Raw genomic sequence first — 13,395 nt, forward strand, 5'->3', positions numbered from 1 at the left:
ATCTAAAAATAGTTCTAAAAATGCATATGAAAGAATAATGGGTTCATGGTTAATAAGACAGAGAAAATACTGTATATTCTTAGGAACAGCCCATGGCAGTTGCAATTACCACTGATGATGTGCTCTATTTCCTGTGCATACAGTGGATTGTGTATTTACATAAGATGTGTGTCATTGGCAGAGCTACCAGGAAGCTGTGTATGATATTACACTGCAATATTCCACAGCATCTGGTTATTAATTAATATCTCACAGACTTCCCTTTAGAAGAAGTGAAAGTGACCGGACCTGGAGAGCACAGGACAAAGGTTCTAGCTCTGAGCACAGAGGCAGAGACAGCAGCATCAGACACAGACAGGAATTGTCACCCATGGATCTTTATAAATGTTTCCTCACTTGTATACTGCTGCTGGGGGTGCTGGTTTCAGGTAAGATTTTATCTATTGTGTGAAAATGTAACAATGTTTTAAGTTAAGCCCTCCTTTCAAAGAAATAGTGAGAACTGAACAAACCTCAGCAAATTAGTTAATCAGTCCAAGATTTACACCAGGCTGTATAATAAATCAGTTACAGTATGTGTCTTATTCCTGTAAGTACAATGATGATGATGGTGTGGTGTTTTATCCCCTGCAGGTGCTGTGGCTGATCAGGTGGTGAATGGAACTCTAGGCGGATCTGTTACCTTTAATGTGACTTTCCCATTCCAACCAAGTACAATAATATGGAATACTGGCAATGCTATTGATGGCACTATCTCAGTAGCTAGCCTCCCTCCTTCTGGAAATATAACATACTTTGGTCAGTATGTGGGGAGATGTGAGCTGTACAGGAATGGCAGCCTGAGACTGGATAATGTCACATACGCTGATCAGAGGATGTACACAGTGACTGCTCAAAATGCCGACTTTTCACTGAGCAACACACAACATCTTCAGCTCAACATCTACGGTAAGAACCATAAATCATAATTAAATAACTTACCAATAAGTTTTATTTACAATAGAAATAATACTGTGTTGAGCAAGAAGTGACATAGACATACAATGTAATGTACAATTATTCATTAGAATAAATCTACGATACTTAGATGACAATACTCTCCTACAATAAAGAACATATAAATATATAAATATTAATAATAAAGTATTTCATTTTGTGAGCATGTAAGGATAAAGAAGTATGTACTGTATTTTTAGTGTGACACAACTATGTTTCCTGCTTTATTTCAAGTTGGAAAGAACAAACCTGGAAGATAGTGTAATGATCAGTAATAGGATGAATAGGTGGATGAAGACAGAGAAAATAGAGATAAAGACAAGTAGAAATATACAATTATATGAGGAATTAAAGTAGATAACGTTACAATTACTAGAGATTGGTAAAGGATGAAGGATGTGTGGAAGAATATTGATAAAAAGGAGAGGTTGATTGAACAAATGGGGAATGGGAGCAGGTAAAGGAATTATTTAAAGATAATATATATTATGAAGAGATAAGTAAATTGATAACTGGCAAAAAGTAAGGTAAATATTTTTAACGGTGAAATATTATAGGATGCAAAAACATGAAGAAATAATGTAAATTGAGGAATAAGACAAAACACCATTAAAGAAAACAGAAGTAGGCAGTAACATCCATTGAAAGTTGTTCTTACAGAAAGAGCAACAGATTAGTCCAAAAGTCTTACAGCAGGTGTAATAAAGAACCTTACATTTACTGAGCTAGTGAGTGAAAAAACAAAGTTATGTAAATACTGTAGGTACAGGTAGTTGTAGCAATTGCTAACAATTACTGTACTCAATTGGTCTGGACTTTCACTCCCTCCAGTATGGGGTGAAATAATTGAGGTTATAGGCATATGTACTAAATATTGCAGAAGTGCTGCAATTTTTTCATTGTACATCACAACAGGGATAACACAATTAGTACATAGTGGAGATAATCATGTAAAATTGTAACACTCAGGGACAGCTGTAACACTAACCACTGTCCCTGCAAGTTACATCCCGGGGATATTGGAGGAGTCTTTTACATTTTTGAAAGACCCCTTCTGGATACTGACACTGCATGCGCACAGTATATAGGAAAGATTTCTTGACTGCACACCCTGAATATATATATATATATATATATATATATATATATATATATATATAATGGGAGGTGCTACCTGATGAGACTAATTGCAGGCTCAAAAACAGACAAATCTCAGGTGCACAACTCCAAATTATTAATAATATATAAATGCAATAAAATTTTGCAATCAATAGAGGTTTTTAACATAATCTTGGCCAAGGTTATGGGCCTACCCACCATATCCAGGTAACCTCTGTAGGGTAGGTCCCTAACATACTGCGATTCAAATCCAGAGCGCAGGACACCCCCAAACTAGCCCAGCTAAGCCACCCCAGGGCACCGCCATAGTAAGAAAAGTGCAGTGTGAAAGAGATAGGTAGGAGCAGCTACTGCTGCATATAAAGAATGATAATATCTTCCATTTAATGTGCTTTATTGCACACCTGAGGGAAAGGAGATGCCCTCAGTCTGGATTAGCACCCCTACCTTATTGGTTTAAAAGCATGGAGTCTTGTAATGAATATGCACACTAGTATTAGGCACAATTCTAGGTAAGTCCTACAAGTTTTATATACTGTAGTGCAACTTTGGTTCATTTTTGGGGCGTGGGTCCCCCGGGATTGCCTTTGTTGATCTGTTTCAGGGTAACGCATTATAACACATTTTTCTTTTATAACACATTATAACACATCTGAGCATGTTGTTGGTTTATGCCATGTAAGCTTTTTGGAGTTTGGTACATCTTGATCAGACTGCAGTTGCCATTGACATTAATGGGGACTGCGGTCTGCAGTGGCTTACTAACCGACATTTAAGTTGTCCTTTCCGGGAGCAGCAGGAGGACCTGGTACTCTCAGCTTCGGGGGACAGGGCCAGGCTATAGCCATCATTAGCCCCCGTCCCCTTTACAGTAAATCCCCATGATTTGCGGGTCCGTAGGAAGGAGGAGGGGCTAAATGGAGCAATTTGCATCATGAAGACCCGCCCCTTCCCTGTGGACTCGCAAATTTCTTGGAAATTCTCCCCATTCTGCCCACTTTACTAGGAAGTGGGCGGGATGCGGGAGATATGCCTACTCTTCCGGGGGTGTGGGGGGGGTTACCCGAAAAATCAGGAGCCTCCCGTGACTCCTGGGTGAGTAGGCATGTATGTGCAGTGTTAATTAGCCTTTTGCAGGAGATTTCTATAATATCTCCTGCATTAGGCTGTAGTTACATGAGATAAATCAAGCACATGTCATGTATGTCTTCAGTAGTTCCAACAAGTCCATCTCTCATGTGCTTCCATAAACAGCGCATTCAGGATCAGCCGCATAGGACCAGGGGCCAAATGTAATGGGGTGAGAATATATAAAATGTGAGAGTTTAGCAGTAACCTCTCACTATTTTTAAACTTGCCCAATGTAATAGAGTACAAGAACAAGCAAACTCACATGTTTTTAGACTAAAAAAACTCTGACGATTTAAACTCTCATCCAGATGTTTTCCCATTTTGAAGATAAAACTTGACCAATGTGAGAGGTTATTGCTAAACTCTCACATTTTCTAAACTCTCTCTCTGTTACATTTGGCCCCAAGTCTTGATCTGGTTACCGCCTGTCAAAACTTGTTCTCACCCAATATGTCTTGTTTTGAAAATAGGAAAATAAAACATAAAAAAAACATTACCTCTAATAATAAAGGGAAAGTTTACTACCAAAACACATAAAATTGCCAACATACCATACACCACATGTAGTGGCAAGGAAAGGCTCAGGCTTTGGCCTTTATTGCAAGTGGTGGTTCTAGAACTGCCTTCTAGAACTGCCTTCACTCAGGTAACATAAATATGCAACACCTTCTCACTCAATATCTAGAAGTATCAAAATATAAAAGAGGCAAATCAGTGCAGAAAAAAACATTAAGGGGTAAATTTACTAAAGTGAGAGTTTTTAGAAGTGAGTTTTAGAAGTGATGTTGCCCATAGCAACCAGATTCTACTTAACATTTACTAGCACCTTCTAGGAGATAATAGCTAGAATCTGATTGGTTGCTATGGGCAACATCACTTCTAAAACTCACTTCTAAAAACTCTCACTTTAGTAAATTTACCCCTAAGGCTGAAAAACAAGATGTGTGTTCAGAAACATTACAAATCTCTGAGGGGAGTCTTAGGGGCCTATGTACTAATAATCGCAGCACTGCCGTGATTATTATGTATCTATCTCACCAGGAATATTTTCACTTTTAATTGAAATTTCCCGGCTATGTACCAAGGAGAACTCGCAGGATCAGCGTTTGCTGTAACCGCTGTCCCCACGAGTTATATCCCCGGCTTTAGGAGAAGACTTCTCCGGGGGAAGCTGACACTGTGCATGCACATGGCATCAGCTTCCGGGGCCGGACAGGGGCTGCGGGGAAGAGATCGAAAGATATTTCCTCTGCATCGGGAGTCCCCATAGGTTAACAGTCTGAAGATGGTGTAAACTACCGCTGCTAAACTCAGAAAAGTTTCACTTTTTGGAGTTTAGTACATGGGAACAGATCGTAGTTCCCAATGATAATAATGGGGACTGCGATCTGAAGTGCTATTTAGCACTTTGCCGGAGATTTCTGTGAAACTGCAGTTTCTGTATAATTTTATGTAAAAATCAGCTTGGTACATAGACCCCTAAAGGTGTCCAAGGATAATGCCATCATGCATCACTTTTCTTTTCATAATGGGCTGTATTTTTAGGGGGCATTGGGGACAGTCTTTTTTGCATAAAGGCTATTGCTCTAATATATTTCTACACATTTTTAAAAATAAAATAATAGTAATAATAATACAAGGTTAATAGCCAAGTATTCCCAACAAGGGATAGAGAACACAAGTACGAGCAGGCTGACCTGCTGGCAATACTACCCTTCTTCCTCCCTCATAAATTTTCTTTGCCAGTCTAAACAATTACAGTATATTAAATAAAGTAGCTAAATAATCAATCCTTCCTTCCTTTTTTTGCCTTCCTCTACATACATATTCCACTTCCACTTCCCTATACTGCCCTTGGGTCTCTGATCGAGTTCTTGATTAATGAAAACAGGGCCTGATTCAGAGCCGGACGCTATTTGCGGACGCTCATTTAGAAAAAGGGGCTGGCTATTTAAATTGAGCGCTCGCTCTTTGCGGTCTGTTGACGCCTCTATGTTTGAGCGAGCGTCCGAAACATGCGCTCGCTATTTTGTAAAGACGCCCCTTGGCCGCTCGCATCATACATCATCTCCGCTATTTATTAGATTAATCGAGTACATCGAAAGGCGTATGAACTGCTCGCTATTCTTGTGGTAGCATTTTCCTACCGCAATCATGCGAGCAGTTCAGGCTAAAAGACAACCAAGTGATGTGGTCGATGACGCTGCTTTGTTAATTATGCACACCCTTAAAACGCCCGTTTTGACCGTTTGGCACGCCTGCGTTCGGATCTCCACTCCCTGTTTTCAAGCACCTTCCCCTGTTACCACCCACAAACGCCTCATTCTGTCACTCAAATTAGCAGGCATTCGCTATTTTACGATCACACGATTTCCGACCGCACTGACTGGTTGGCGCATGCGCATTACAACCCATATGCATGCGCAGATGTGCGAACATTGCTCGGAGCGAACCAGCGGCCGCTTACGAGCGGCTCTGAATCAGGCCCTCAGTTTCTATGGGGCCGTTTAGTTTATTAAACTGCCATCCTGTCTGCCACTGCTTGTGGCAGTGTTTCATAGATGTGCTATAGTATTTTAAACTGCCATGTGTTTGTGCCGCTGTTCTGTTGCTTAGTTTAGCCAGCCAGCCTGTGTGCCCAAATTATGTGATTTCAACTGTTTCATATATATAAAAAAAAAAATTTTAAATACAGATCCAACACATAAAAACCAAAACACGTGAGGGTGGTTTTGAAAACCAATACCAAAACATGAAGATGAATCCAGATCCAAAAACAAAACATTGTGGTCTGCGCACATCTCTACAACTTATACTTTGTGGTGCATTTTACTGTATTTCCTCTTCCATTGATGAATACTTTCAATGAGTTTAAAGGTGATACTGTAGCTATGACTGATTTTCAATTTCCATATACAGTTAGAAATATGTAACTGCAACTTAGGGGTCACATTTCAGAACATTTATTATATGCAGTTTTATTTGTCACTTGATATATATCTACTGAATAATCGTCACTGATGCATATAATGCTTAATGGAGTAAAGTAGCTGATTTTATTTGAATTTATGAATTGATATCTGGTTTCCTATGTCTGGCATCTGATGATGGTAGTTTACCATCATGTTTTCCCAAAATCAGACTAGGGGTAAATTTACTAAGAATCGAGTCTGGGAGATTTTTTTTTTTTATCAACTTGATTAGCTACGCAGAAACTTGGGTGATTTGAGCTCCTGAGACTCTCAAATTTACCAAGAAGTAAGTGTAGCTGAGAGTGAGATGTCCGATGGTGAAGCAGAACGACATTTCTCCCCCGAATAGCAGGTTTTGCAGGAGATTACTCACCTGAGATTGCAGTGTCTTCTCTCTGCAAAACTCTCCGAAGCAAGCAGCCTGCACATATCCACAAGATATGTGTAAACTGCTTGTGCTTTAACTGTAAAAAATACTAAACCAGCCCCGGACTTGCCAGCCAGTCCTGGTTTCTAAAATTATGGGGAACAAAATGAGTAGGGTTCCACCATAATTTAGAAACCAACACCAGGCTGCAGGGCCAGTCCTGGTTTTAAATATAGGGGGGAAAAAATGCGTAGGGTACCACCTATATTTAAAACCAGCACGGGACCCAAAACGGCCGGGCTGTAATGCCACAGCCCGGAGACCCTTTCAGTGGGTCTGCAGGGCCAAAGCATTATTAGCCCAAGCTGCTCCCAAAACTCCAGGCTTGGACTGAAGCCCGGGGCTCTTCCCTGCACCCCTGGAGCGTTGGGTACGGGGGTAATAAAGTGAAAAATAGAATGAATCTATTGTATTTTACAGTGGGACTACAGGTGCCAGCATGCCTGCCCTTTGGCACTTGTGGAACTACAAGTGCCAGCAGACGGGCAGCACCTGTACCCCCACTGTAAAATAAATAGTTAAATAAAGACAAAACACACACCGTGCCAAGTATAACTTTATTGCATACACCTACCCACTCACACATACTTACCTATACCAGCCAGCCTGTCCACTTGTCCCATGTAGAATCCTTAATGAATGGCCCTGCAAAAAAACTGCATACTCACCTATATCCTGGTGCTGGTCTCCATAGCACCCCCAAGACTTGGCAAAAAAAAATTACTTACCTGAGCCACGGACCAGTATCTGTATGTGTGTTGCCACACATACAGATAACTTGTGAATGCCAACTGACGGGACTACATAGGGTTTGCACGTCCCGCCAGCCAATCAGCGGCCGCTAACTGTAGATTGGCTCCGGCTACTGACAGTTCCCACATGGCATGGTGTGTGTGTTTTGTCTTTATTTAACTTTTTATTTTACAGTGGGGGTACAGGTGCTGCCTGTCTGCTGGCACTTGTAGTTCCACAAGTGCCAAAGGGCAGACATGCTGGCACCTGTAGTCCCACTGTAAAATACAATAGTTTCATTCTATTTTTGACTTTATTACCCCCGTACTCAATGCTACAGTGGTGCAGGGAAAGAGCCCCGGGCTTCAGTCCAAGCCTGGAGTTTCGGGGGGACCCCTTCTTGGGGAGGTCCCCACTTCCCCTAAGATCCCCAGATTGGCCTGAGCGGCTTGGGCTGATAATGCTTTGGCCCTGGAGACCCGGTAATAGGGTCTCCGGGCTGTGGCATTACAGCCCAGCCATTTTGGGTCCGGTGCTGGTTTTAAATATAGGGGGTATGCTACGCATTTTTTTTCTCTATATTTTAAACCAGGACTGGCCCTACACATTTTGTTCCCCATAATTTTAGAAACCAGGACTGGCTGGCAAGTCCGGGGCTGGTTATGCTTTGAGGGGGGGACCCTATGTAATTTAAAAAAAAAACTTTTAACCTTTTTTTTCTATTTATAGACAGAAACATTCATGGATCACAGTGATCTCTGTATGTTTCTGCCAAACTCGCAGATCACAGGCAGGTGAACTTTTTTCACAAGTTTTTACAGGAGAGTTCTCCCTTCTCATGAGAGTTTAGAAACTCTCTGCTTGGTAAACTCCCGAATCCTATCTTCACTAGTGAAAAGGTTCTCGAGTTTTGACAATGGTGAATTGAAGAGAGTTTGCTAACTCTCCAGTATTTTCCCGTAGCAAAGAAGATCTCTCTCCCGAGTTTGACATTAGTAAATTTGAGAGTGGGAAAAAATGACCAAACTCTCCCAGACTCGATTCTTAGTAAATTTACCCCTATGATGCCTTTGTAATCCAATCAATAGATCTCCAGTAAAAAAGTTGACAATGTTTAGATAGACACTAAGGGAAAAATGTAATAGGGTCCGAGTTCGGGAAATGTGCGTGTATAGAGCTTACCTTGAAATCACCCTATGTAACAGGGTGCAAGAACATGCAACTCTCATGTTTCTCACACCACCACAACTTGCAATTGCAAAACTCACATCCAGATGTTTTGCCATTGTGAGGATATAACTCGGGCAATGTAATAGAGTGTGAGTTTTTAATATTACTTTCTAGAGATGACCGGGTCCGGTTCTCTGAGAACCAGACCCACCCGAAAATAGGGACTCTGAAATGAGGCAAAATGCCATCCTCCCACTGTCGGTTTCTCACGGGTTTTGGATTGTATATAAAGTCCCTCCCCAAGGTGATTGGCGCCATTTCCTTGCTGAGTCCCGGGCTGTGCTCCATCCATGTGAGGATGTGTGACAAGGGGGCTGTTGCAAGGCAGCTGTTGTTGTTTAATCAGGGGCTGTGTGCCCAATCCAGGTGTGTGCTGTCACTGTGCTCTGGCAGTGCTGTTGTCCAAAACAGGGGTATGCTGTCACTGTGCTGTGTCCTGGGGGCTGTTTAAACAGGGGTGTGCTGTGCTCTGCCCAGGGGGGGGGGCTGTTCAATCAGGGTCTGTGTCCAATCCAGGGGTGTGCTGTCACTGTGCTCTGGCAGCACTGTTGTCCAAAACAGGAGTGTGCTAATGCACATCCCCAAGGTGATCGGTGCCATTTCCTTGCTGAGTCCTGGGCTGTGCTGTGCTCTGTCCAAGTGGGGTTGTGTGACAAGGGGGCTGTTGGAAGGCGGCTGTTGTTGTTCAATCAGGGGCTGTGTGTCCAATCCAGTTGTGTGCTGTCACTGAGCTCTGAGAGCACTGTTGCCCAAAACAGGGGTCTGCTAATGCACATCCCCAAGGTGACTGGCACCATTTCCTTGCTGAGTACTGGGCTGTACTGTGCTAGTCCATCAATGTCAGTACTAAAGTCGATGCCAAGGGCATACAGGGCTAAAATCAGGGCATCTAAAATCAAAGAGCCAATCTTTTTCGGTGGTAAAGAAAAAACATCAAAGGGAAAGTTAGCTGCAGAAAGACATAAAATTGGCAATATGCCTTTCACCACACAAAGTAACAAGGGAAGGCTAAGGCCTTGGCCTTTATTTATGACTGGTGGTTTTGCTTCTTATAATGATGTAAGCCCTTCTCCTTGTTGACATGTGTCTCAGAAATGTCACAAATCCCTTAGGAGAGTCTAAGGGGGTCATTCAGACCCTGTCGTTAGCGCCGATGTGCTTGGACCGGGTCGATGGCCCCCCCACAGAGCATGCGCATGACGGCGCAGTTGTGCGCATGCGTGAGACCCGCTACAACCGACAGCGCTGGTCGTAGCGGGTCTCGATCCAAAGGGGGCAAGCTGTCGATGTTGATTGACAGCTCGCCCCGTTTGGAAGGCGGGCCGGGGGGGTGGCAGCCCAAATGGGGGCATTCCCATGGGAACGCCTACCATTTGGGGGTGGCCCCACTGACATCACTAGTGATGTCAGTGGAGAGCTTCCGGCTCAGACAGAGCTAGAAGCTCTCCGGGGCTTACGACAAGGGAGACCCTACCCTAGGGTCTCGTCGTAAGCCCCGATGGTCGCGATGGTCAATGACCATCGCGACCATCACCCGAGCGGTCGTTAGAGCTGTGGGTGTAAACCCACAGCCTAACGACCGCAACAGAGGCGGGTGGTCAGGATGCAAGTGCCCGCCCAGTTTCTGAGCGACCACTTGCATCCTTCGACCGCCTCTGAATGAGGCCCTAAGTGTGTCAGTGGGTGCCATGTGTGAGCCTGATCTTTCCAATATTGTACTCAAAGAGGAGCCTTCTTCCACCATTTGTGCACCCTCTGCAAATGTGGGGATGAACAGCACAAGTGAACATGCTGATATAGAAATTGAGTATGCTGCTGTGGAAGTGCACCAGGATGAGGGCGATAATTGTGTAGCTGACGCTAAAAAGGATGTTGATGATGAGGATATTGATGATGAGGATGTTGATGATTAGGATGTTGTTGATGAGGATGTTGTTGATGAGGATGTTGTTTGTGTAAATCAGGCACCAGTTGTGGCCCATGATAAATATAAGCCCATTGTCATGACTGGACATACAGTATGACAAAAAAATCCACTTCTTATTTGTGGAATTATTTCTACCAAAATCTGGACAACAATTGTCAAGCCATCTGTACCCTTTGTAAAGCCAGACTAAGTAGAGGTTGGGGCCTTAACCATCTAGGAACCTCCTCCCTCATCTGCAGCACATCCATCAAAAGTTTTTGTGAAACTTTGGCTAAAACAGTAACAACAAGCAGACCAGTGTCAGCTAGCTCCCTTCTCTCTGCTACATCTAAGCACCTGTCATCTTCACCACCAACACCTTTATCAACAATATCCACAATCATGATCAGAAGTAGTACTGCATCCAATTGGATAAGGCTAACTCAGTCCTCTCCTATCATGGATTCTATGCTTGCTGCTGCTGGGATTGGATCTTCATCACAGAAGGGGACAAGAAAAACTACTAGTAGTAGTTTAAAAATAAAATTTACTGCTAAACAATCCTTTGCAAAGAGGAGCAAGTATGACAGCAGTCACCCAGTTGCACAGTGGATCACTGACATCATAACATCTATGCTGGTATTAGATGTGCGCCATTATCCACCATTAGTGCAGTGGGTTTTAGACAGTTAATTGAGGTCCTCCGTCCCCGCTACCAAATCCCATCCAGATTCCACTTCACTGGAAAAGCAATTCAAAGCCTGTACAGGGATGTTAAAAAAAACTAGTGTCCTACAAACTGCCATTGTACCCACTGTCCACAGATATGTGGACAAGCAGAACAGAGAAAATGCAACATTACATGACTGTAACAGTCTACTGGGTGGTTGTATTGCCTTCAGTGGCACCAACAGCAGCATCAGCAGCAAATAAAAAGCAGCTTATTCAAATGCATCCTACTCTGTGTATCACCGGTTTCAATAAGAGGCATACAACTGACAATCTTTTAGAAAAACTCAGGGAAGTCATTGCAAAATGGCTTACACTGCTTGGACTCTCCTCAGGATTTGTGATTTCTGACAATGCCACCAATATTATGAGAGAATTGCAGCTGGGTGCATTTGCTCACACAATCAACTTGGTGGTGCAACATTTTTTTTTTTAAATGACAGGGCATTTTCACCATTCAGCTGGTGCATGTGGAAGATTGCAGCACCTGCAAGAAATGTTGAATTTTCCCTACCACCAGTTAAAGCAAGAGGTAGTTACAAGGTGGAAATGCATCCTTTCAGTGGATGGAGGAACAGCAAAATGCCATCCAAAGCGACACAACGAAGTATGACATAGGAAGAGGAGGGGGAATGTAATTCACTCAATATCAGTGGAAAATACTTTCCATGTTGTGCAAAGTGCTTAAACCCTTCGAAGTAGACACTGCCAGGTAAAGTCAGTGTCACGGCTGCCGACACTTGAGACTCCTGGGAGGAGGCAGGCCTACTAGGCACAATAAACTGGGGTGACTTTAGTAATGACCTTTTCATGAACTCTCGATAGCACAGAATAAAAGTAAATAGAATTTATTCACAGGAGAAATATAATAGCAACATCTCACATAAAGTCTCAACAACACTGAGGTTCACATAAGCAATAATGAGTATAGGAGAAAAAACCCCATATAGTCTTTAACACAGAAAAGTTAATATGGTAGGGAACCCTAAGTCCAGTATGAGGCTAACACCTCATGATGGTATAGAGGAGCTTCACCTGGGTGGAACCCTGTAGTGATGGAGATCCGGATCAGAGTGAGCCCTGTGATGCTATGAAAGACGAAGCAGGGTTGAGCCCTGTGATGCTATGAGTGTCGGAGCATGGTTGAGCCCTGTAATGTGATGAGGTCGGAGCAGGGTTGAGCCCTGTGATGCAGTGAGGTCGGAGCAGGGTTGAGCCCTGTGATGTGGTGAGATCGGAGCAGGGTTGAGTCCTGTGATGCGATGAGGTTGAAGCAGGGTTGAGCCCTGTGAAGCGGTGTGGTTCCGAAACAGGGTTGAGCCCTGCAGTGTAACTAGAATCCGGAGCGGGTTGAGCCCCGCAATGCAATGAAGGTTGAAGCAGGGTTGAGCCCAGTGAAGCGGTGTGGTTCCGGAACAGGGTTGAGCCCTGCGGTGTGACTAGAATCCGGAACGGGGTTGAGCCCCGCGATTTGGTGATGATAACTGTAACAATGCACGTGACAACTGTAACGAAGATGGATTTGATGTCCACAGGAGTGAGAGGCAACAGGTAAAGTAAATAGTGCAGCAAAATGGGGAAACCATAACAGTGGAGCAGAAAGCAATACTTAGGCAATGGCTATGCTGAGCTCTGTAGTGCGGCTGGTAATGGACATCAGAAGTTAAGCTGGAACATGAGCGGAGATATAGCAAAGTCCACAGCAACCCACAGGCACAGCAGGGATCTGGCAGGAGTCAAGAAAGACCTGAAAGTAACGTTGCACAGACACTGAGACACAGTTAGTAACAGGCTTTAAACTAGACGTCTGTGATCCATAGGAAGTTCAAAACATGTGACACAAATGGAATCAGGTTTGAAATAATGAGCAATCTAGAAATCCCACAACCTGACAACACCTTGGAAACAGATGATCACTTTAACTCTCTATTTCCTGTAAGTGAAGAACACCAGCAAGCAGGATAGCTCCTCCAAAGACCACAAAGGAACTTTGGAAAAAGTAATCTATCTTTATGTACTGAAATAGTCGCAGTCCTGACAGTCAGGTCATTCCCCTAATTAGACTGTTGGAAAAGCAGCTTGAGAAACTGAAGGAGAAGCTGAAACAAAGTGATTCTGCTAAGTATGTCGGACTTGTAGATCAAGTCCTTTAT

The 13,395-nt window shown here is 43.3% G+C and overlaps 1 protein-coding gene across 2 annotated transcripts in view; it reads left to right on the forward strand.

The window, feature by feature from the left end:
- Window positions 1-284: 284 nt before the first annotated feature.
- Window positions 285-13,395, forward strand: part of LOC148507792 (cell adhesion molecule CEACAM1-like) — an 89,514-nt gene continuing 76,403 nt past the window's right edge. For both annotated transcript variants that reach the window (XM_088445604.1, XM_088445605.1), the window contains exons 1-2: window positions 285-428; window positions 634-948. In XM_088445604.1, coding sequence (XP_088301730.1) covers window positions 371-428; window positions 634-948 — 373 coding nt within the window. In that variant the 5' untranslated portion in view covers window positions 285-370. The remainder of the gene's footprint in view (window positions 429-633; window positions 949-13,395) is intronic.

This window comes from Taudactylus pleione, unplaced genomic scaffold, assembly GCF_031769625.1.
Source record: "Taudactylus pleione unplaced genomic scaffold, aTauple2 ptg000384l, whole genome shotgun sequence".
In the NCBI taxonomy this organism is placed as follows: Eukaryota; Metazoa; Chordata; class Amphibia; order Anura; family Myobatrachidae; genus Taudactylus; species Taudactylus pleione.